Source organism: Dichomitus squalens, assembly GCF_000275845.1.
Source record: "Dichomitus squalens LYAD-421 SS1 unplaced genomic scaffold DICSQscaffold_1, whole genome shotgun sequence".
NCBI classification, from domain to species: domain Eukaryota; kingdom Fungi; phylum Basidiomycota; class Agaricomycetes; order Polyporales; family Polyporaceae; genus Dichomitus; species Dichomitus squalens.
The window spans coordinates 2,751,060-2,774,664 of NW_006766883.1; the positions used below are offsets into that span (position 1 = coordinate 2,751,060).

Consider the following 23,605-nt stretch of genomic DNA (forward strand, 5'->3'; position numbering starts at 1 on the left):
TTTCGACGACCTTCGCGTTGCTGTCCAGCGCCCGTCCTGGAGCCCTCCAGTCCCGCGCCTCGGACTATGCTGCCGTCGCGCGACTGCGAAAGCGTTCGTGTCCTCGGACGTAGAGTGCCCGACAGAGTCTCAACGCCCGCGCACGGTGATTCATGATCGTCTGGCGTTTGCGCTCCCTTTCTACATCCGTATACGCCGTGTCGCGCAATACACTCTTTTTCTCACTCGCGGCTCCATCCCGGAAGGCTGTCTGCGAACCTGCCTCGTCACCACCCCGACGGAGGCTCGAACCACCCTTCGCCGCGTCTCGCCCGCTCTGGCCCCCCCCCGCACGCAAGGGGGGCCAGGATGCCCATGTTCGGTCGGCGCGCAACGTAAGGTCACCGTGCAAATCCCTGCCAGGTACGCAGCCGGGCAAGTTCGCTGACGACATTCCGGTGGTAGTGCTGGCGAGAGGTTGGCCCGCGGCGGTCTGGGTACCTGGAGTCGGAAAGAAGAGAAGAACTCTCGCTGCGCGCTAGTGGAGAACGCAGAAGACGGCTGCAGGCAGATCGGAGGCCTTCGCAGCTCGCGCGCGTGGCCCCTATGCTGCTGGTCGTAGTACGTGCTATGCTGCGTGCGTGTGACTGGTGCGGCCCTCGTTCTCGTCCTTCGCGCATTCTCGCGCGGCGCCAGAGAGCGCCCGCACGTCGTCACACACGATCGCGACTCGCACTGGGGGAGATCGCAAGGCGCTCGCAAGGCTGCTTCCCTTCGATCCAGTCGAGCCCAGCTGCAACCTTGGCGCACGAGACGCGGCCACGCTGGACGTCGGAGCGCACGTGAAGCTGTGTGGCCGCCTTCTCTTACGCGCAACGCGTACGCCCTCCTCCAACACACTCACACCCTCGGTGCGACGGTCCCGGAGTCCATCGTCTTACTCTCTCCTCTAGCGCCCCCCGGGTCCACCCCTTCCGTATTCCACTCAAACATGCTACAGACACTCCCCATTTCCGCCTCTCAAGCGCTGCATTCTGCAAATAAACCACCTTCGCCCTCACACACGCATGCATCCGTCCGCCTCCATTCATGCGCAAGCCTCCGCAGATGCAGAGCCCCCACGCTGCGCGATCAGATCTCGCATCCTCAGCCCCACAGACCCTTCCCCTCCTCCCAGCACTCTAGCGCCCGCCCGCGCATCCATGAGCGTACACTCGACTCGTGCGGACCGCTGTACAGCGTCCGTGCGTCGCGACATTCTGACATATATGCCTGCACATGCACACGCTAAGCACGCGCTCGTGGCGAGGTCCTGGGGCTTCCGCGGCTTCGCAGCAGCCCCATCCGTGCAGCGATCGCGATCGCTCCCCCCCCCCCATCCCCTCCCTTCGACGTGCGTGCGGGCCCGGGAAGGACTTCCCCACAACGGCTAGCACGGCGCCCACGCCCGCATAGCACTGGCAGCCCGGAGCCGCCCGTGCGCTCGTTGCGATCGGTGTCCGTGCGTCGATCGCCCACGTCCGACGACGCCACTGTGTGTGTATAGATGGTGCTGCTGCACTCCGAGCGCGGCGGCTGGGGCTTGTGCGGGCCGGGGGGGGGGGGCAGGTTGCGTCGTGAGGGTGCGTGCGTCGCACGGATACGTCAGCCCCCAGCGCAGGCCCCCGAAATACCGCGCTCGCGTCCGTGTTCGTTGTCTTGAGGATGTGCAAGCGGACGCTGGTTTCGGTGGGAGCAGGCGAAGGCGTGCGGTACGGGCACAGTGATTATCAGAACGGGGCGCAGGAAAGGAAGGATTCGTCTAGTGCCCGGGGTGACTGACATGTCCTGATCTATGAATACCTCCCGGTTCAGCCTTTCGTGTAGTGCCCGCCGCTATTACGCGAATATGACCGCGACCGACTTTCATGGATACCCGCGCGGGACCGCGCAGCCAGGCATTGGACCCGACCGGACAATCAGGAAATATGGCCCTCATGGCGGCGAACCTGGCAAGTCTCAACGGCCGCACCACTGCGAGCTCACCGCCCTCCCTCGAGCGCACAGGATGCCGGGGACGTAAGCGAGATATCGAGACGCTCCGTTCAACATGGAGCACCGACCAGCGACGCCGCCTGGCAACAACAACCCACCGTGCGGTATTTGAAACGCACGTCCCGCGTCCACACCACAAACAAACCCTTCTGCGCCTCCGCAGCGGTGTGGCACAGCGGCGACCGGTGAAGTCGTGAAGAACGCTTGGCGGCGCTCGTCGCAGTCCCGTAAACATACGTGGCTGCTTTGTGCTGCGCCCACGACGGGCGAGCAGCCAGCGACCTCGCGGAAAAGGCGTGCGAGCACAGCCCCCGGACGTAACTCTCGTCTGTCCCTGCCCGCCCGCACACGAGGCGGGCGCGAGACGTCCTGGTGACGGCATCCAGGGGAAGAGGCCCCGCGCCAGCTGCTGGGGTTTGTCCGCAGAATATTCTCTCGCTGCTGAGATTAATCTCATTTCGGAGTCGGAGGGGACGGCTTCGCATACCATCTGTGGCCAACCACATGTCACGAACATGCACTACTTACCGTATGTTGGCGCGGGAGTGCGCCGGCCGGGGGGGCCTAGCCCAGCTTCGGGCGCACGCAATATCGCTAGCCCGCATTAGCACAGCCATGCCCGAGATACACCTCCCACCGCCCTCGGAGGATGCAATGGGATTTGTCGGGGGGGATCAGGGCGTGATCAGGCTCGCAGTGATTGCGCTCGCGTCCGCATCTCGCATCTTGCACCTCCCATCTCGTAGCACACCCGCCGGCTCGGTCTCACCATCTCGGTACGCCTCAGCTCGTCTGCGCGTGTCTTCCGGGCGCGATCTCTACCGCCGATGGGGGGGTGCTTGGTACTCAGGTGCAGGCTGGACCTCCTTGGAGCACGCTCGGGTGGTCTTGATCCTTGGCTCGCAGCGAACGGGCTTGCCACACCTGGGTGTATTCCCCTCTAGTTTCCCCTATCTTGGTCACGGCTTATGGGTGCTTCTGACTTCGCAGTGAGGTCGCAGTAATTGAATTTGACCGGAGCACAACACCCCGAACACCTGCGCGATAGGCAGATTCGGGCACGGCATCTCCTGCACCTGATCATCCCGAATTCAATCGGTAGGCAGGCCTTTAGTCACCATTGACGTCGACATGTCGGCCGACGCGCCGTACTCGATCAACCATTGCCGCCGAACCACATACCATTGCCTTCTTGACGCGGTCCTTTGTTCGATTGTCGGTGTCACGCTGCCGTTGGCCAGGGTAGGTCTTGGAGAGTGGATGCCTAATCACCCGAGACACTCGGGATATCAGCAGATAGATAGAACACATGTTGCTATACCGAACCAATCATACAAGACTGCACCTGCGCTGCAATGACAGAGCACCGATCGACCGACATGATCGTGCTGAACGCTGCGAATAGTAAACGCTGAACGCTGAACACGCTGAAAGCACGCAGAAACAGAAGATAACGAAACGGGCGACAGTGAGCCCGAATGCATGGCGACAATGAGCGCAAACGCACAGAAGCTGTCACCTAGTCGGTGACAGTTTGCAGTAGGGTACGTGCGATGAACTCCCGCATCTCTTCCGCAACTCCTTCGCTTCTTGTTATCGCTGGCAATGTCAACGAGGTGACTGCACTGTGAACAGACGCGAACTGCAGCCTCCACACCCGCCCCGCTCGCATATCCCGCCACATCGGGTATCGTGCATCTCGTTCTCCTGCTTCCCGTCCTTCCTGAGCGCCCTGATTTCCGAAGTTGCATTAGCCGACGACGGAACGCAATCTCGCGTGGCGGGAGGGCGATCGAGTGTGGCGGGACCCACGCTTACGCCTCCCGGGTCGACGACCTTCGACGCACCATCACCATCCGCTACATCGTCCCTACCGTTTCGCTACCTGACGAGTGCGCAAGCCTGCGCTTGACAGCGCAACCCGCACGTCGAACGTTCAGCTGCCACTGCCGCCGGCAGCGTCCGCTGGCTTCGCTTTCTTCGGGGCAAACGCGTACCACTCCGGGACCTCGTTCGCCCTGGGCACCGCGCGGCGCCTGAGCTCGCGGATCTCCGCCTCCTCCTCGAGCTCGCGCTGCCGCCTGCGCTCCTCAGCCTGTCGCTCAAGCTCGCGCTCGCGCGCCCGACGAGCCTCCTCGAACTTCTCGCGCTCCGCTGCCCGCGTGTCCGTCGCGAACGCGAATCCTACGGGCACTGTGGGGTGGACCTCTGCTCTTCGCCGAGCGAGCACCGACTCGCGCATAGCGTGAAGCGATTTGAAGTCCGGGATGGGTGCACGGGACCCCTTAAGGGATGATTGACTGTGACTGTTGCCGTTGACGCTCGTGCTCGTGCTCGTGCTCCCGCTCGAGCTGTGACCAGTGGACTTGTCAGTTTGCTCAGCCGTGGTCCTGCTGCGGGTTCGCATACGCGTCGACGTGGTGAATGTGAACTCTTGCGACTTCGTAGTCTTTGCGGGAGGTAAATTTGTGGACTAGAAGCAGGAGGTATTAGCAATGGTCTGGCCGGTAGCGCGCAAGCTAAATCGAGCGGACGGCTAGAAAGATGCTAGAGATAGCAGTGTGCAAGCCCGATTGAATTGCGTGCGACCCTGGGAATCAGGCGGTGGCGCTATGGTTTATGGGGTCACGCCGAGCGCATCGGCGACGCACAACGTTGGCCTTCGGTCGGCAATGCGCGATCATCAAACCCAGGGGATAGAGAAGGCCTGGACTGAGAACCCCGAACAGCGGCGGTACTATACCGTAAAGCCAATCTTGTACGCGGCGGGATGTAGCCACACACACAAACGAGAATATCAAGATACGACCGAAACGGCACGAGTAGTAGGAATGTCATGTCCTAATGCAATGAATGGTACGTACCGGTCTGTCAACACTAGCTGAGGTTAAGCGGCCAGACTCCAGTCCATCCGTCATACGCTCCTCACCATCGGGGACGCCTTCCCTCTGTGGGACGGTAAAATTCCTTGATCTGCTCCCGTTGTTCGAGGATGAGGGGGCGGCGTTACGGTTGCTCTTCTTCAACGTCGTGCTCGCCATGGAACGTGCTGTGGTCTGGACCGTCGGGTTAGCCAAACCTTCCCCACCAGGCACAGTCTGTGACCGCGACGACTTGAGGCCGGGCTTGCACGTTGTCTCCGTGGGTTGCGTAGCGCGATCCGCGCTTGCGACACCGCCAGTGGTTGATTTCGCAGTGCCAGAGACGACGCGCCGTGTACGAGATGTGGGCCCAGAGCCCAAGGGGGCACCCGCCGGGACGTTCTTCGACCGAGAGGGCTGCAGGGCAGGCCTGCGGGACCTGAGATCTCCGGAGGACGGCTCCATGTCATTGGGTACTGTCTTACCCCGTTTGCGTTGGTGCACAGAAAGTTCATCGGCCGGCGACGCCGCGCGCTTGATAGAGGTACGCATTGGGGATGGTGAACTCTCTTGACGCTCTGAGGAGGCTGCAGGAGGTATGGGTTGATCGAGCACGGGGACGAGCGCTTCATTTGTGTTAAGCGAGGCCAACGTGGTCGAGGAAGCAATTGCTGCCTCAGCTTTCCGCGGAGATAGCTGCGAGAGAGTGAGGTAGTCCCGATCAAGGACGGCTCGTGCATGCTGCTGCTCGCTCGCTGGGTGCGCCATGTCGTGTGCTACAGGACCATCGTCCGCGTTTGGGGACAAAGCTGAGGTTGCGCTAACAGTGGTCTCAGGTACAGGCGGGATCCCGTCCTCTACCGTATCAGCTGCGTCCTCGCAGTGTTCCGCAAGGGCGTCGTGTGAGCTAGACGTACAATCATTCTCAGTCATTCGCCGCACAGGATATGCAGATTCAGGGGACCGAATATACCTCTGTGTGGTCGACATGAGCTTCTGGCCGTACGACATTAGTGTATCCGCCAATCCGCCACTTCGGAAGGGCTTGACATCGGCGGGGGCAGCGTGAGGATTCGCGTGGCCATTTGTCGCAGCAACTGAGCCGCTAGAACCTATAGTGTGTGTGTACGAAGGCCCACCCTGCAAAGGGCGGCGCCGTAGGGTCGGAGCCGTTTTCTTGCCTGAGGCCGAGAGTCTGGGAGCCAAGGACGCAGTCAAGGGTTTGAGTTTGGCAGGTTTCGATATCGCTGCGGCGGGGGTCACCTGGAGAACCAATGAGGAACCGTATCCATGAGCCGCCGAAACCATATGTTCTATTAGGAATTATCAGTACCCTTTTTCGCTTCGCTTTGTCGCCGCCAGGGGCCATCTTTTGTCGGACTGTGGCATTCACCCTGGAAAGTGCCTTGCCTTTCCCCTTCTTGGAAGGATCGTGTGGGTTGTCTTCGATCTTTACCGCCGGGATTGATTCCGGCATGTTCGGGATACCAGACACCGTGGCAAGGGATGCAGGGTCGACAATGTAAACATCTGCCATAGACTGCGGGGATCTTGGTACAAGCTCCGTCGGTATGTTCTGCACAGACGGCAGGGGTTCGACGAGTACGGCGTACGGCGGCGCATCACTGGGCGTCACGCCCGTAGAGGGTCCTGTGGTTGAACCAGGAGCGCGGGGTGGGGTCGCATCAAGGGAGGATTGTTCTTCGGAGAGGAATTGGTGTCCATCGTCCGCCATAAGGAGATCGTCGTCGTCATGCGTCTGCGGAGGGGGTATTTCGAAAGAGGGGTCGTGCTTACGGAATGGCGACAGGTCTTCGGACAGGGCTGCAGAGAGTCCTTGGGCGATGTTGGCTCTATAAGGGGTAGCCACTCCGGGGCGAGGGCGCAAAGATGATCTTGTGGCTGCTGCGCGTACAGGTTTGGAGCGGGGCGTAAGCTCTGCTAGGGTGAGCGGAGGTTGCACGGGAGGTTTGGAAGGCGCGGGGGTACTGAGTGTGTGATTTTCGTTTGAGAAGAAGTCCATTGTGTCGTCTGCAAGAAGCAAGTCGTCGGCATGGCGGGCTGCGGCCGGGATCTGGAAGGAGGAGTCGGAAAACTCGCCGATGCCAGAAGCATCAGAGAGGTCGGGGATATGGCGTAGGCTGAGTTCGCCCATGACGAATCTGAGTATGCTAGTGTCAAAGCAACGCTGTGTGAGCATACTTGTGCAGGTGGCGGAACAGGCAACGACCTTACCCGAGACAGGAAATGCTTGATTTGTGGCTTGAAGTTGAGGACACTGGCGAGATGACTCTGGAACAAGTGGTCGTCCGATGCGGTGCCTTGTGGTAATGGCTGGATGTAGATCTTGTATAGCGTCAAGGATGTCTTGCGGAAGGAGGACAAATGGACGTCGAGACGGGCGTTTGGGACAAGGGGGCAGAGACCTTGAAGCGAGACGCGAGTCCCGACGCGTCCCTCAACCGTGAGAAACAGACGCGTCTATTGGTCATGTGATCCCGTCGCTCCATGAACCGGCTCAACTGGGCAATCCTCGACTTAGCCTCGCCTCGTTCTTGCTGATCGTTGGTTATGATACATAGGTGCTATTGCGGCAGCATACATGCGAAGTAAGCGCTAGGAAAATATGACCCTCCTGCAGTTCATACTTTCGCCATCACCCTCACTCAGAGTTACACACAAATGAGGAGGGAAGCTGTCGGACTTCCATCAATGAAGTGCACGGGTGAGTGACGATGACATGTCATGTCGTGGTGAAATTGACTGCTTGACTGCTTGAATCTCAAGCAACCTTCGTAAAGCAGGAATCTCACACCCTCGATCTGTGACGTTTCCTACTGCATTCTGACGACTCGGGGCAGCCGCTCAACCGGCTATGTCTGACACAAGTCAATAACACTTCTTCAGAGAATATATTGTTATCAGCTAGTCATAGATTCTGGTAACTACGGTGAGAGCTTCAGATAGTGTCAGTCCTGCTCGAGTCAGCTGAGAAAGCGGCCGGTGGAGGGCAAGTGAACTTCAAGGCGGTCAAGTCAGTATACTGTCAGCATTGTCTGTGGGCTCGTCCTTCGTTCGATCTTGCGTACCATGCACCCTACACGACGTCCAGGCGCTTTTGAGTGCGGTAAGTGAGAGATCTGATGGTTAAGCCAAGGTCCGGCAAGCGATTTCCTCCTCGAACAGCCGCAGAATATGACGTCGCTTGTAAAATTTTAGGCTCGCCTCGTTGTCGTCACAGATTCAGTAAGCTCTGGAACGACGCAAGCGAAGACACCCATGTTGCGAACAACGTTCTGTCCACTGCCTTCGAAGTCTGGACCGCACGACTGCATCCACCTTCCCAGATGATACGCCGCCATGTCGGTTCGTTCAGGATTCCATCCAGATGCGAAGGACATTGCGTATGGGGTCCGTCGCTAAGCCCATGCAGCTTCTATCCCCGACGCAGATCAATGCATAGCGGACACCTCGGTGCGAAATTCGACGCCTTATATCCCATGATGCTTACTCGCTCCACTCCAACCTGCACGAGATTCGCACCAGCTCCACGGACCAGAATGCTGCTCTGTCTAGCTCACATGCGGCTGCGTGTGAGCGGCGGGAAGGCGTGGCGCCAGCCCAGCTTCCGCGACTCTTGACAGCTTGAGCGGCAGGGTCGATCGGGAAATGTCCTGCCCTTTTCTCGACGCGTCTCTGCTCAGCGATCACCTACACGAAGTCCAGGCTTCCCTTCCCATTCGCGTCTAATCATATCGTCGACGTCATTAGGCGTGGCCGTAAACGCGTGTGCTCTTGCACCTATAGGATGACTTTCACAGAAAGATACCATACGTTTCTTCTCATACAACAGAATAACTTTGGAGTGCCACTCGCCAGAGTGGAGAAAGGGGCGCAAAGAATAGCTTTCACAAAGGTTTTCTGGCGCTCAGTCTGTGAAAGTTGACCTTTCCCGGACATTTTCTCTGACGGGGCGAGCGTGCGGGAAGGTGTAGTTTTCTCTCAGGTTCAATCCTCAGAAAGGCGTAGAGAAAGTCAAATTTTTGCGTGATGTTGTATAGATGTCATGTTTCCGGGCGAAGTTAAGACTGTCCCGGAGTGTCTCTCGCCTTTCTTCGCACCAGAATTTGGCCCGTGCCTGCCGTGTCATTTCATCGATCGTCCGGAGAACACTACCCACACGGGAGGCGACGTGCAGCCCACGAGGCCGACTAGCGTTCAGCAAAGATCACTGCCACGCTCGTTCTCGATTTCTCTGCTCTCTCGATCTTCCTATGTACTTATCGATTACTTCACCCCGTTCCTCTCGGCCCACAAAACGCGGCATTGTCTTGCATTTCACAGATCGCACAATCAACGTTAACCCTTATCGGGTCCCGCTCTCGCGGCAAGCAGCGCACGATGTTAATGGCGCCCGCTACATGAACTAGTAAGAAGACACCTAAGCAAGACGAGCCAGCCGGTACGGTGATCTGCCGAGAAAGGCATGGTCGTTGTTGGGCCAGCAAATTGGACATCGACCGCGCACAACGCTAGCGCAACCGCTCGAAGGCAAAAACTCAATCCTCAATCTGACTGCTACCGTCGCTATCCAGCACTCAGACCTTGAGGCCACGCCGGTACTGGATGAACGCGACGAGGTTATCCCGGACTTCTTCCCCCCGCACGCGCAGCTCGCGCTCCTTCTTGCGATCGATACCGCGCACCGCCTTCCGGACTCCCTCTACGGACTGGACTAGCGCATCCAGGTAGCGCCCTGACCTGAAGTTTACGTCGTACGGCAGCGTCTCGTCCGAGTAGATATCGATCAGCGCGGATACGGCTTGCAGGAGCGGCTCCGTCGGCGTGGGCGGGTTCGCTGATGGTGGGAGAAGCGACAAAAGATACGCAGAAATGACCTAAGATGGAAAAGAACACAACGGTCAGCCGCGTGACCCCGTACGCAGTGAGTGACACGGGAGATCGAAGATAGAGCGGGTGCTATAGACAGCGCGAGGGATCCAGGGACGGGATAATCGAGATATCAATCGTAGCAACGCGGCAGTACGCACCCGATTCGCGTCCACAGACTCCGGGTGTTGCGCCAGGCACTCGAGCGCGCCGATCGTCTTCACCTTCACTCCCGTGTCCGCCGTGGCGCCGCAGAACTGCGTGAGGACCTGGACGTGCTCCTCAGTGGGCACGAGTGCGCCCTTCCAGACGTTGCCAACGCCCCAGAGCACGCCTACGCCCATGTTCCACACCTCTCTCCGCCGCTCCTGGCCCGAGCGAGAGATGTCCGTGCCCACCGCATTGAGCGCGCGCCAGACGGCGTCGAAGACCGTGCGGCCGTTCTCGGGCGCGAGACCTGAGGGCCGGCCAGCGAGCGAGGTCGCCATGGAAAGGAAGATGTTATTCAGACACTCAAGCGCGCTGACGTGAATCGCACCAAGCGCCGATGTCGTGGGCGGATGTGGGGACGGGTTGTCGAGGGGAGGGAAGGAGAGCGGCGTTGGTTGTACGAGCTTGAGCAACGGAGCGACTAGAGTGGTGAAGAACGCGGGGGGCTGCGGCGCGTCGCCCGGCGTGTCTGGCGAAGCGTCTGCGTTGTCTATTGTCATATCGATGTCTGGGGCGTCATCGACGTTTTCATCGCCGGCTGTAACGTAGTATCGCATTACAAAGTAGGGAAGGGGACCCATGTGTCAGCACGTAGTTGCGGGGGGCTCGACGAGCCGCGACTCGCAATTGACGCACCTTCGTTGTCATCCTCGCCGTCAGCATCGGTCGCACCACTGAACATCTCCGGGTCAGGCAGTGTCGCGCACATTCCAGTGAGAATCTCCAGAGCGAGCTGGATCGTGCGTAGCCGCGTCTCCAGTCGTTCAAGCTCAAGCTCGGAAGGCGTCTTGTGGTCGGATTTGGGTGTGTGTTTTAGTGACAAATTCTCGAGTTGCGGTGTTGACTCCTATGAAGCCACATTGAGTCCGACAGTCTCGTAGCGGTGTAAACCGCTTACTTGATTGTCCACAGCGTGCTGTGCCGCTTGAGACGCTTCTTGCAGGTCTATTGAGCTCAAGACAGGTTCTAGAGTCGGGAGAACGACGTCCCGATCGATATCTATAGTGGTAGCTATGGAAGGCGGCGGGATAGGTGAGATATTCCGCAGGATACCTAAAATTGATCTCAGTCATATGAGCCACGCCGTACCAACACATGGCCGTACCACAAGAAAGAACCCGAAGAGCATCAGCCCGGACATCAAACGTCTCCTTTCCTTTTCCATTCGTTTTTGGCGCTTCCTCAGCTGAACGAATGATCGCGAGAAGACATGCCGTGTATCCCGCATTCGACCGCACCTCATCGATGATGGGATAGTTCTCGTCTGTCAAAACGTACAGACATTGTGCTATTCCCATAGTAATTCCATGGTGACCTTGTGAGCAGACGTAATATTTGCAAAGGCGGACCAGGTGGTACTCACCGGCAGAAGTCACAGTTGACAACGGCAGTCTATCCCTCGCTGCCAGAAAGGACATCAAGAAAGGCACAAGCGAGATTTGGTTGATCGCGTTTAAAGCCTTGTTCGAGGTCTCTCTGGTCTTCATTAGTTCAAGAAACGTATCACAGCAGAAGACAACGATCAGTGAACTTACGAAAGGCACCAGAGAATTGTGATAACGTTTTCGGCGAACTCGTACACAAGCTTCTGTGCGTTTTCAGGTGCATTTTTGGGGGATTCCAGATATTGCGACAAGGTCGCTGAAATCTGAACAAATATGCAATTGTCACGAGCCGTTTTATTACAGGACTTATCCTCAATACCTTGGGTACATAAATTTTGAGCGGTGCCAAAATGTTCTTGTTATACATCTCGGCGCATATGTCGAAGCCGCCGTCAACGCACAGGTTCCTACACGTTTGTCGGCGCGTTACGTCGAGCGGTGAGTTGATATACCTTTACACTCACCGCAAAGACCCCGCAGCTTCCACGACGACCTCTTCTTCACTGTCCGAGAGGCGAGTGATAAGCGCACCCACGATGTTTTTGCCTTGCAATAATCGCCGCGTTGAAGGATCATTCTGTATGATATTCGACACTGCGACGCATGCCCACTTTCGTTCTGAGGGGTCGATGCTTTCTAACTGTAAATAGGTACTGTCAGAATATGCATGATCAATTTAAAAGGCAGTAGCTCGGGTCCGTTCGCCGAAGTATAAGAGAGACCCATCACAGCAGATGTGCATACAGAAGTCATCAGTTAGCAAAGATTACGACATGCGGATAGCACATGAATCTTTGATGCCCTTCTGAGCAACTTCTGAATTCCGGGCATTCCTCTTACACTGACGCGAAACCAACGGAATGTCTTCACCCGAATATCACTCAACGATATACTACTGGGAGCTACGTACTTCTGATGAACTCGCGGAAAGACTCACCTTCTGTATGATTGGCAGGATCGCCTCGTTCTTGGACGAGGTCGCGGCCGCAGATGCGAGTCCTTTTGGTAGATGCGAATCTGGGACTCGCATAGGGTTATGTCTGCGCATATTGCGCTTCTTCTGAGATTTGCCCATGAGGGTAAATACTCTGCGGGGAGGAATATAGTGGATTAAGTCTGCAGGGGTAGCTGTGATGCGGTGATTCACGTCCAGGATGCTTGCGGTGCAACGGTATCAAGGATCGAGCCAAGCAGCAAGAATGGTAGGTTGTCCGGGGCGTCTGAGAGCCACAGATGCTGCCCTAGGGAAGGCGTAGAGCAAGACAGAGGTCAAAGGGACCTCGGCGCGCGCCGCGCGCGAGTCGGAAACGCGAAATTTCTGAGATCTGTGGTCACGTGAGACTGTACACGGCTCACAGTAGGCGCGCGGGTCAACGATTCTTGTTGCCCAAAACGCCTCTTCCATTCTGCTTTGCGTCGTCTACTGAACTTCATTTTGTCTTTCCGAGAGGCTGAGCCAGCCAGAAACAAGTTCGTGTTACGCGATTCACCTTAGTTGTTCACACCTGGTGCTGATTTGTTACTATCTCAGCATGGATGACGACGACACCTACCTTTACGGAGACTCGCATGTGGATGAGCCGGCGAAGCCAGCATTGCAAACATCTGGTGAGAATCAGGTTGGGAGCAAGAAGGTTTTGGGCTCTACCACCTTTCTTGTACCTCTTTCTTAGTGCAATGGAAATTCTCATGATACTTCCCCAACCGGTGTGATGTTCAGTGCCGCAACCGTAAGTCACCGTACATGTTGGCCCAAGTCGTAAGCCCTCTCATGCACGTGCTGCGGTAGAATTTCCGTCGAGCAAACGCGCTCTGCGACCGAAGGGCTAGTTGCAAAGCTCGAAGAACAAGCGGCGGAAGAAGTCAATGGCGACGGTGAGGCCGAACCAGCGGAGAACGGAGGAGAGGAGGACGCAGACGAGGATGACAGCGAAGACGTACGTTCTCCACGGCTTCCCCGCATACAGTTATTGGAACTTCATACATCTACTCAGGACATCGAGATCATTATGGAGGAACCGCAGGCGCGGTCACTGGACTTCCGGTACGTGGACGATGTACCTGTACTGCTTGCGTCTGTCTGACATTCTTGCCACGACAGACATCAGAGACAAGCCGGTACTCGCTCCACTAGTGCGACATTCACAACACCACAGAGACGTAAGCTCTCGTTTCAATTCCTGATGCTCTTAAATATCCATACGTCGCGACAGCACCTCCGCAACCACAACCGTCGCTCACAACTGAGTACACCCCCCGAGAACGCGCTGGTGTCACCAAACTCCCCTCCACCCCTCAACCCTCTCAAACTACACAAACACCGCTCCCGGCAGTGGCTGCGACCCCGGGTACCACCGAAAAGATTGCAGAAGGCGAAAAGGAAGAAGCGAAAGATACCGGCCCTGACCCTAACACCCTTCCTCCCGTAACCGCCCCCCCATCGCACCCGTCGATAAACCCCTCCGCACCAGGAACCTTCGATGGGCGCTCGATACTGGAAGTCGATTTGAATGCGCTCGCGGAGAAGCCCTGGCGGCGACCAGGCTCAGACATCAGCGACTGGTTCAATTACGGCTTCGACGAACTCTCGTGGGAGGCGTATTGCTACCGTCGGCGGGAGCTCGGTGACATCGCTGGCATGCTGAAGTCGAATGTTATGGTGGGTTTTCCATGTCGCCCACCGTAAGCCTCCCATTTGCTATGCTCATTCTCCTTTGCTTTGACCAGAATTTCGCGGGCATGTCCGAAGACCAACTCATCGGTCTCCCGCCCGAAGTCCGCACAATGGTCATGGCAGGCGCGACCGCCGTCATGGCCGGGGCGGGCGGCGGCGGCCCTGGGGGCGGAGGCATGATGCCCGGGGCGGGCATGAACATGAACGGCGGCCCGATGATGAACCAAATGATGAACATGGGCCCCATGATGAATCAGATGATGGAAATGGGGATGGGTGACATGGGTATGGTCCCCGACGGCGGCGGAGGCCCGCAAGCGGGGGCACAAGGCAACCCGGAGGGCCAGGTCGGGATGGGCATGGGCGTCGGGGAGGGCTTTGGCCCCGGCGGAGGCCCATCCGGGCAGGGTATGATGGGCATGGGGATGAACCCCGAATTCGGGATGCAGGTGCGTGGTGGTCGCCTGTCGTTGTTGCAGCGTCTGGGGCCGAAAGTTGACGTGTGTACACATGTGGCGCAGGACCCGACTGCTATGGGACAGCAGATGTATCCTGGTATGGATGGGAGCGGTACGCCGACGCCTGTTGCGCCGACGCCTACGCGCGGGATTGCGCAGGGGCAGTTCAGAGGAAGGGGTATGCCCCAGGGCATGCGCGGGCGTGGAGCTGTGTTCGCGGGTCGCGGGCGAGGTTCGTTCCCCATGTTTATGTCTTGATAACTTTGGGCTCAATGCGTGATTTGCTTGTCTGAGTAGGCATACCTGTCCGACCTGCGTCACCGCTGCCACCTAATGTGCCCACTGGGCCACGGAACAAGACTAAGTACAAGGATATTGATGGCAGCGCTCCCGCTGTAGACGGGCTTGATTATGGTGGCGGTGGAGGAGGTGCTGCTGCTGGTGCTGCCGGCGGCGGCGGCGGCGACCGGGAGCGTAGCGAGCGCAGTGAACGCAGCGAACGTAGCGACAGGAAGGATCGCGGCACGCCTGACGTGGATGAACGAGACAGGAGCAGCAGGTACGTGGCGAATCTTCCACTATCATGAACGTGCACTCAGGCCTATGGGAACCTCAGGAAACGGAGAGGCTCGCCTGGTGAGCGTGAGGAGAGTAGCAGGAGCTCAAAGCGGAGATAGCTTGTGATGCTTTCTTGTTGTTTGTCGACTGTTGCTGTCACTTCTATAGCCTCCTTCCTATTCACTCCTCGGACTATATTGCGGGACCTTTCTTCGCTGGGCGCACGACCCACCGTGTTGCTTTTCACAAGACGATGGAAAGCAGATAGTGTGCCGTATTAGACGAATATATGCAATACAAAGGAGCAGGGCCTCTATATGCCCATCATGGCGGAGGAGTCTGACCATCCTGAGCCTGTCCCTCAGGCTCCTCCAAGCTCTTTTTGAACCCTTCCAGCGTCCTCTTCAATTTCCCTCCACTCGCCTCGCTCAGCACCATAGACAGCTGAGCGGCCGGTGCGCTCAAGAGCCCAACGATCTGCGCCCTCAACGCATCCAGTGTCGGCAGCTCCGCCACGCTCCGCACACCCTCCGCCTTGAACAGCCGTCCCTCGATGAGCGCACCCAGCAGCTTCAGGTCGGGCACGGGCGTAGGCTTCTGCCGCTTCGGTCTCCGGCCAGGGACGAACGCCGCCTCCACCGCCTTCTTCTCCTCCTCGAGTTGTTCTGGGGTCTTCGGCTTGCGCGGGGGCACAGAACGTGCCAGTACGCGGAGGACGGCCTTGAGCTGTGGGGGGTTGAGCTCGGGGAAGGAGAGTACCGCGAGAGAGCCCGTGACGGTCTTGGCGATCTCTTTGCGCGTGGCGTCGTCGAAATTGTTCATTTCGCGCAATGCGACACCGAAGAGGGATGTCCGGAGGACGGTGAACGTGGGGATAGTAGGGGGCGGTGAGGGAGTCGGGGACGAGAGTGAAGGAGCGACAGTGCCAGCATGCTTCGTCACCGCGGCCGCAATGTCTGCGCGCAGCTGGATGAGGCGTGTCGCAGAGAAGTCGGAATGCTCGAAGAGGAGCAGAGGTGCGGTGGACGTGCCCTGGAGGAGACGGGTGTATTGGTTGTAGAGGTACGTCTTACGCTCCGCGTAGACTCGAGGGGTGTCCTTCATCCGCGGGTAGACCACCGGAGGTCTGAGCGAGATAGCGTATGTCCGGGCCTGAAGCGACACCGGCAGGGAGGTGGGTATCCGTGACGCAGCTCTCAACATTGCGACCACCACACCACAAGTCGATGTCCCAGTCGGTGAGAGGAAGTAAACAGGACGTTTACAGGCGCTTCTGAATCCTCACTTTGCCCTCGTCCTATTTTGGAAGGTGTCGTCGGTCGAGCCTATCGACTGTGGCTTATGACGCGACTGGACGGGACTCGCATTGATACTTAACAAAAGCTCAATGACGGGTGTTCATACAACTATCCAACTGATGATACGACACAACTTGTATCGTAGTCGAGATCTGCTAGTCTCTAGTGATTGAAATCCTCTACTACTATGGAGCCCACTGGGATTGGACTAGTCTCCCTTGAATCACCCGTACTTTCGAATCGCGCCGTTCCCATACTGCTGGGAGATATGTGTTGCAAGGGGTACCGAGAAGATGCATCGAAACGACAGACTGCAATGTGAACAGCAAGTCAGGTGATAGACACAGGTAACAGACACTGAACGGCGTTCCCATATTCCCCAGATGACGAATAGCCACAACGTCGTCGAATCTTAGACGTGATCCTCCAAGGCCTCATTTCTAGTTGCGAGAAAGTCGCGGATACGTGGGCGCAGATGAGCCGCAAGTACACAGCGGACGACAAAAGACAGCCAAAAGGACAAGCCCCATTCAAACCGGATATCAGTACAACCCGATCACAGATACACGAGATAATACACTGCATGCTACATCCTATAGCGTTTCGTTCTTCTATTCCAGGACCACGTCCCCACTCTAGTCTTCAGGGACAGGCTTGGTGTGCTGCTGCAGGACACCGTGAGCCGATGAATCCGCCGATGAACCAGGGTGATGCTTACTTTGCTGCTGTCAAACGGCTCCAAGCCTGCGGAAACCCGACTGCCAGCGATGAGGGAGCTCCAGTCGAGGACGTTGAAGTGGGCATTTCCTTGCTTCACTTGGTTCGCGTAGAGCGCCCTGGCAGTGAGCATATGTTGGTGGGCAGCGTCCTGTGAGATAATCGCGTGTGTACTCAGCACGTGAACGGGAGCAGATCACTGTTTATAGCCACGGCTCTTACCAAGGCAGGCATGGGAGCGTCAAGCTCGGTCGCCAGCCGGCGTATGTGTTGCGAGTCCTTGAGACCGCCATCGATGGCGAAGCCCTTGCTACCGTCGAACTTGTCGTGGAGCATCTTGTCGCCGTAGCTGATCAAGCTATAGACGTCATAGGCGCAAACTGAATGAGCCGTCTGGACGTAGTGGGAACGCGGACTGACGGTGGGGCGGGCATAATGTCCTTAATGAGTTGATGCACCGATGCGGCACCAATGCCAGCCTTGTCAGAGAGTGTGAACACTTCCGCGAGGAGCTCAAGAGATCCGAGGATCAGCGCGTTTCCGATCAGTTTGAATGTCGCCGCTGTGAGATCATAGTTTCAGACTAGTTACAGAGAATACACGTCAAACTGAGGAAAACATACCCTTCTCAATGTTCCCGCCAAGATCCATGACCTTTCGGCCAACAGCGGGGTGAAGAAGGTGAGCCACCTCCTTTTTGGTCCGGTAGTCACCCGACATGACTATGACAAGCTGAGCGGCGGCGGCGGCTGTAGGCGGACCGAAAACAGGCGCGGCGATGAAGTGTGTAGAGGGTATGCTGGAGATGAGATTGTCCAGTTCGACTATCAGATCGAACTTAGGATGCCGCAAGTGTACACATATCCTTCGATGCACGTACCAGCAAGCGCGGGGTATATGGTGCTCGATTCGACGAAAATCTTGTTCCTGGTGGGCTTGTGCTCCTGCACAAAGCGTGCGGCGTGAACGGCGACATCGACACCAGATGGACATCATGCACTCACTTCGAGTACCTTAGCAAACTGCTTGTATACACTGCGAACAACGTCGTCATTAGACAGGTTGGTAATGACGATGTCGCATTCAATCGCAATCTTCTCAAGAGAGTCGACGGGCGCAATCAGCCCTGGGCCGAGCTCCTTGGCGAGATCGTCAGCCTTGGCCTTGGTGCGATTCCAGACGAAGAGGGGGGTCGGTGCCTGGGTATGTTCTTTGCGCCACTTAGCAAGATTGCGGGCCATAGGGTAACCCATCGCCCCGAGACCGACGAAGCCGATCTGGAGGTCATGGTGGCCTGGGGTCGTGGGACGGGAGAAGGGGTTGGGCTCCGAGTGCTGGAGGTGGAGGAGGTGAATGTTCCCTGGCCTGTCCATGTTGTCCTGAGTGATGGTGGTCAATGATCAAGCCGATGAAGTGTTCAGAAGCCCCAGCGACGGAGACAGCAGATTGAGAGCGCACGACTGGGAAAGGGTAATCAGCGTGTGCACGTCATAGCATAGATGCCATCCACGTGCGGGGACCCTAGGCTAGGGGCAGAAACACGCGTTATTTGGCGCTATTGACGCGTCCTGGGCAGGCGCCGGGGAGGCGGGGGATGCCGAGGCCGGCGCGATTGGAGGACTGGCTGGTTGTGGTCGGCTACGGCCAGCTATTACCTCTCCTCTCAGCTTTGCCTCCGCCTCCGCTGCCTCGAGCCCCTCCTCGACGCCTGCCATGCAGGCATTCCCGCAGGCATATGCAGCGCAGGCCAACAAGGGCACCCTGGTCCCCGGCCAGAGCATCACCGTCAACAAGTACACCGTCGTAGTTGAGCGCTATCTCAGCCAAGGTCCGCAACACTCGTTGCTACATCGCATGTCCATCTGGTTCTCACTTCTCTCCAGGCGGGTTCGCCCATGTCTACCTCGTCAGAACCGCCCAGCCGGTGTACAACACTACTCACCATGTTCTCAAGCGCATCGCCGTCCCAAACGAAACCATGCTCTCCGAGGTCAAGAAGGAGGTCGATATAATGGTGACTGGAACCCCATCATCTCTTCCTGTGCGCCTTGTGAACGCATCTTTCGTAGCGGATCCTCAAAGGTCATCCAAATATCGTCTTCCTCATCGACGCCGCTTGGCACCGGATGACCAACGGCACCTACGAGGTCTTCATCCTCATGGAGTTCTGCCCTGGCGGAGGCATCATTGACATGATGAACCGTCGACTGCGCGAACGTCTCACCGAGTCTGAGATCCTCACCATCTTCGTCGACGTCTGTGAAGGTCTCGCGGCCATGCACGCCCTCAAACCCCCCATTCTCCACCGTGACCTCAAGGTCGAGAACATCCTCCAGGCCTCTCCGACTTCATACAAACTATGCGACTTTGGCAGTGCTACCCCAGTGCAGAAAGTCCCCACTAACACCCAGGAGCTCCGTATGCTTGAAGCCGATCTCAATCGACATACTACCTTGCAGTATCGTGCTCCCGAGATGATCGACGTTCACCTGCGGCGCCCGATCGACGAGAAGTCTGATGTATGGGCCCTAGGTGTGCTCCTCTACAAACTCTGCTACTATACTACACCTTTTGAGGAACATGGACCCCTCGCGATCCTCAACGTTCAGTACAAGATCCCCCCCTACCCCGTATACTCAGCGCAGATGAACGCCCTGATCGGTGAGTCTCCTTTTGCCGATCATTCGTACTTGTACTGACAAGTTTTCTTGGCAGCTTCAATGTTGAAGGAGCACGGAGCCCAGCGCCCAACCGTGTTTGAGATCCTCAATCACGTCCATGGCCTTAGAGGCACCAAGTCGCGATTCACCTACAATATACCCGCACAGGAGCCATTGTCTCCGCGGTCTCTCCAGGCCCCTCTCCAAGCTCGTTCCCCGAACATCGCTTCAAATCCCCTTGATGACCTCGTATCGTACAAGTCTCAGCAGCCGGCGAAGAATGCCGGGGTGGAGGCTCGCGAGAAGGTGCTCGAGGCTATTGCCCCAATGCGCCGGGGTCGACCACAGGGGGCTACCCAACCTACCTCCTCTAAGGCACCGTCACGGCCTTCTAGTCCGGAGAAGCCCGTCACGTTTGAGACGAAGTTCGGCGACGAGGACAGTGATCGTGCTTGGAAGGGTGGCCTTCGCGCAGCCAGGTCCGGTCTTCCCTCATTAGGCAACGACACGTCGTCTTTCGGAAAGGGTGATGCCGATGCCTGGAGTCTTGCGTCTCGCCAGTCCGCGCAGAAGAATGATGCAGGCTCACAACGCGGTTTTGATAGTGACTTCTCGTCTGGCTTGGGGAGCAAGTTCACAACCACTCAGACCTCCCGCTCACCGCCCGCTGGCGGCAAACCAGCGGAACACACGTCTTCTGGTTTCAGCACAGGGTTTGGGGACGCGTTTGATCCCGCGAAAGCCGCCATCTCATCGCCCTCGCCGCCCACCGGCTCCCGCGCGTCAATGCCTCCCTCGCAGCCATCCCGATTCCGCCAGAGTCGAATAGGGAAGGACGCGTTCGAAGGCCTCGCGCTTCCTACGGCGTCACAGACACCCACACTCGCGGAGGCGCGAATGAGTCGAACAGGCTTGGCCAGTTTCGGATCGTCTTCGAGCGCGAATGCATCGAGTGCTCTGTACAACATCACCCCTCCCACTCCCAGCGGAGCTGGGGGACTTGGAACGTCCAACACAATGTACCAACCCCCGAGCATCCACGCGTCACGACCGACACCTTCGCCACAACTGCCGCAGTCCCAGATCCAGCCTCAGTCGAGCAACCTCTCGCCCATTCCCCCGCCCTCGCAGACATGGCGGCAGCACGTCAAGGCGCCATCCTCGTCGCAGGAGAACCTCTCAGCAGAAGAACGCTTCCCCTCGCTCGAGGATCTCGACCGCACCTTCGCCTCCCCAAGCGGCACTCCTTCAGAGAAGCCGCCGCCAGCCTTGCCCCCGCGTACGTCCGATCGCCCACCGTCGCGGAGCAGCTACATGGGCTCGCATACCGGGAGCGCCCCAACAGCTCTGAACGCCCCAGGGGTGAAGGGCCGTTTCGACGGCGTGCGCTCGCAGCAGGTCACCGGCACCGCGATGCGCGACGCACGCGTGGCCGGCTCACGCCAGTCGACGTTCCTCACCAAGGCTGATGACGGCCCGAGCAAACATCAGCAGCCCCTCCAGAGCCGACCTTCGCTCTCGCGCAAACACCGGAGCTCGGTCTCAATGAAGACGTCGCAGGCGCAGCCCCAGCCGGTTGACCTCCTCACAGGGCCCTCCCCTCCATCGCTGCCTCCTCGGCCACGCCAGCAGCCTCAGGATTGGCTCACGGGCAGCGACGAGGACATGAGCGGGATGCCTCTGGGCGTACGCACGACGGGTCTCAACGCCCCATCCGACGAGCAACCGAAGCTGCGCGACTCCCCGAGCAAGCGTGCGAGCTACATTGAACGCAGCCCGATCGCGCTCGCGAAGCCGCTCGAGGCGGAGAGCGGGACGGTCGTCCCGCCGCCACAGCCACAACAGGCGCAGGTGACGGAGCTCGAGCGCGAGTGGCATAACGCTCTCGATAGCCTCGACAAGATCCCCGCGGGGAAGTCTGAGCGCGAGCGCGAGAGGCGGAAGGCCGAGGAGAGAGAGATGAGGCAGAGGCAGAGGTCAAGGTCACGCGAGGCGACGAAGGCGTTCATCACGCGTGCGGACGTCGGCACTGCCGGCCTTGGTTTGCAGATCCCCGCTGGTACGGGCGCAAGGCAGGCATCCACTCCGTCGCCAAGTGGACTTACGGACAACTGGAGCCCGGTGCCGTCGCCCAAGCGCGGGTCGCGGTCAAGGCACGGCTCGGCATCATCCGCGAGCGACGTTGGGCCGGAGGACCCTAATGGGTACATACCGAGGGGTGGGGCTGCGGAGAAGACGAAAGGGCTGGAGGAGGTTGCTACGAAGAGCGGCGCACCGCTCAATGGGACGGGCGAGGGTCAACGGAGACGGAGGACGAGGAGCAAAGGGAGGCAGAGCTCTGTGCACGACCTCGTCGACTTGTGGGGCGGGGGGCTAGAGAAGGGGAAGAGCCCTACGACCGCGAGTGCCCCCAGCAAGAGGAGTTCGGTGATCCTGCCTGCTTCGGGATCGACCATGATGCCACCCCCTGTCACGAACAAGCCGCGGTCGTCTTCACCACAGCCCGCCAGGACGCCAGAGCCCTCTATACCCTCCAACAGGCCGCTGCCCTCGCCTACCAAGCACACGAAGCAGCCGTCCTCCCAGGCCGGCTCGCGGCGTGGTCTGATGCCCACCTCTGCGACTTCCCCCACTGAATCTTCAGGCCGTTCCCGACCGCAGTCCATGTTCATTTCCCCTGTCACTGTATCCAAGTCCACGCCTAATGCTACTGAGATGGAAGCGCCCTCGTCCACCGCTGCAGCTGCCGCCTTTGCACAACAGTCCGCGCTTTCGCAACCCGGGGCTCCGCGCAGGCAGCCGCAACCACGCCGGAGTTCAATCTCGGACATGGTCCAGCACTATGAGGCCATTGGTGGGCCCAAGCCGCCCAAGGGTCCCGGGCCGGGTCCGCCGACCAAGCCCGTCGCGCTGTCCCTCAAGACGCACCAGAGCACGAGCAGCGCGGCTTCAAGCGACACGTTCTCGCCCTCCGCCGCCGCGACGCGCTTCCCGAAACTATCGCCCACGACATCACCTGTGTTGACGAAGGCCAACCTCGCTGTCCCGGAGGATACCGGCCGTTCGCAGTTCGGACGCGACTTCGCCAAGCACCGTACGTCCCCGACGGGCTTGCCTTCGCGGACGTCGCCTGCTGGCCGACTCGAGACACCCTACTCGAGCGCTTATAGCAGCGGCTCATCCACCGGCGCAGTCGTCAACGGCATGCCCTCTCGTCGCTCACCTCTCGCCGAACCGCAGCGCGAGCAGCCGCCATCCCGTGCGTCTGTCAGGCATCAGCGGGAGGAGATGCCGCCACCGCCCTCGCCGCGGATGGAGCGCAAGATGTCGGCACAACTCGAGCCGCCCGTGAACGCGAACGCGAACGTCCGCTCTCCATCCCCCGAGAAGCCATACCAGGGCGTGTCGAGGCTGATCGATAGGTGGCAGCGCGTAGTGGACGAGACGAACCCAAGTTCGGGGGCCCGCTCTGGTCGAGGAGCCGCTCCAGAGAGGAAAACGGGGATGGTGACCGGAGGCTCTGGACGAGGTTGAGCGTAGGCGAGCAGATCTGTGCCAGAGTGCTGGTCCGGAGAGATGGTTTGTCATTGGCGCAGATGGCGGTTTCATGAGCGGAAGGACTAATTGAGTTCTTGTCGGTATCTTGGGAGTATTGACTGGACCCTCTCTGATCGTCCACAAGCGGTCATACACATCACGAAGTATCATGCTCTCACTTGCTTTGCACTGTTTATGGAGCTTCACGCCTTGACTCCAATTTGGTTATGTAGGAACCTGAAGTCCTTCAAGATTGTATAAGAACGGTTGCGTGCATGCTACATGTGAGGCGAGTGCGAAAGCGAATGAGGGATACAATGATAAGTTACATGACAGGACTAGTA

General features: G+C 58.5%; 8 protein-coding genes across 8 annotated transcripts in view; 4 read left to right on the forward strand and 4 right to left on the reverse strand.

Moving 5' to 3' along the window:
* Positions 1-1,145, forward strand: part of DICSQDRAFT_131585 (uncharacterized protein) — a 3,217-nt gene extending 2,072 nt beyond the window's left edge. The window contains exon 2 of the mRNA XM_007360649.1: positions 965-1,145. The gene's annotated coding sequence lies outside the window, so the exon portion shown is untranslated. The remainder of the gene's footprint in view (positions 1-964) is intronic.
* Positions 1,146-2,316: 1,171 nt separating this feature from the next.
* Positions 2,317-3,232, forward strand: DICSQDRAFT_151608 (uncharacterized protein). Its single transcript, XM_007360650.1, has one exon. It carries the CDS (start codon positions 2,518-2,520, stop codon positions 3,004-3,006), a length of 489 nt encoding a protein of 162 aa, XP_007360712.1. The 5' UTR covers positions 2,317-2,517; the 3' UTR covers positions 3,007-3,232.
* A 717-nt stretch (positions 3,233-3,949) lies between these two features.
* On the reverse strand, positions 3,950-7,029 carry DICSQDRAFT_123697 (uncharacterized protein; the record flags this gene model as incomplete). Its single annotated transcript, XM_007360651.1, has 4 exons — positions 3,950-4,486; positions 4,878-5,781; positions 5,848-5,986; positions 6,138-7,029. The coding sequence occupies 4 exons, from the start codon at positions 7,027-7,029 to the stop codon at positions 3,950-3,952; spliced, it is 2,472 nt and encodes an 823-aa protein (XP_007360713.1).
* Positions 7,030-9,249: 2,220 nt separating this feature from the next.
* On the reverse strand, positions 9,250-12,451 carry DICSQDRAFT_76930 (ARM repeat-containing protein). The gene is made up of 10 exons (XM_007360652.1): positions 12,297-12,451; positions 11,824-11,999; positions 11,679-11,766; positions 11,510-11,622; positions 11,338-11,450; positions 11,080-11,262; positions 10,873-11,027; positions 10,611-10,821; positions 9,926-10,512; positions 9,250-9,772 (listed from the first exon to the last, which is right to left on the reverse strand). Exons 1-10 carry the CDS (start codon positions 12,432-12,434, stop codon positions 9,473-9,475), a joined length of 2,064 nt encoding a protein of 687 aa, XP_007360714.1. The 5' UTR covers positions 12,435-12,451; the 3' UTR covers positions 9,250-9,472.
* A 363-nt stretch (positions 12,452-12,814) lies between these two features.
* DICSQDRAFT_151610 (Fip1-domain-containing protein) lies at positions 12,815-15,251 on the forward strand. Its single transcript, XM_007360653.1, has 11 exons — positions 12,815-12,829; positions 12,891-12,967; positions 13,080-13,089; positions 13,149-13,296; positions 13,354-13,403; positions 13,461-13,519; positions 13,573-14,018; positions 14,087-14,482; positions 14,555-14,723; positions 14,789-15,050; positions 15,108-15,251. Exons 2-11 carry the CDS (start codon positions 12,892-12,894, stop codon positions 15,166-15,168), a joined length of 1,677 nt encoding a protein of 558 aa, XP_007360715.1. The 5' UTR covers positions 12,815-12,829; position 12,891; the 3' UTR covers positions 15,169-15,251.
* On the reverse strand, positions 15,250-16,260 carry DICSQDRAFT_131589 (uncharacterized protein). The gene has a single exon (XM_007360654.1). It carries the CDS (start codon positions 16,250-16,252, stop codon positions 15,374-15,376), a length of 879 nt encoding a protein of 292 aa, XP_007360716.1. The 5' UTR covers positions 16,253-16,260; the 3' UTR covers positions 15,250-15,373.
* A 608-nt stretch (positions 16,261-16,868) lies between these two features.
* DICSQDRAFT_151612 (NAD(P)-binding protein) lies at positions 16,869-18,488 on the reverse strand. The gene is made up of 7 exons (XM_007360655.1): positions 18,069-18,488; positions 17,945-18,008; positions 17,688-17,888; positions 17,485-17,626; positions 17,287-17,422; positions 17,066-17,215; positions 16,869-17,012 (listed from the first exon to the last, which is right to left on the reverse strand). Exons 1-7 carry the CDS (start codon positions 18,435-18,437, stop codon positions 16,983-16,985), a joined length of 1,092 nt encoding a protein of 363 aa, XP_007360717.1. The 5' UTR covers positions 18,438-18,488; the 3' UTR covers positions 16,869-16,982.
* A 289-nt stretch (positions 18,489-18,777) lies between these two features.
* Positions 18,778-23,258, forward strand: DICSQDRAFT_123701 (uncharacterized protein; the record flags this gene model as incomplete). The annotated part of the gene is made up of 4 exons (XM_007360656.1): positions 18,778-18,892; positions 18,948-19,105; positions 19,134-19,725; positions 19,780-23,258. The coding sequence occupies 4 exons, from the start codon at positions 18,778-18,780 to the stop codon at positions 23,256-23,258; spliced, it is 4,344 nt and encodes a 1,447-aa protein (XP_007360718.1).
* Positions 23,259-23,605: the final 347 nt, after the last annotated feature.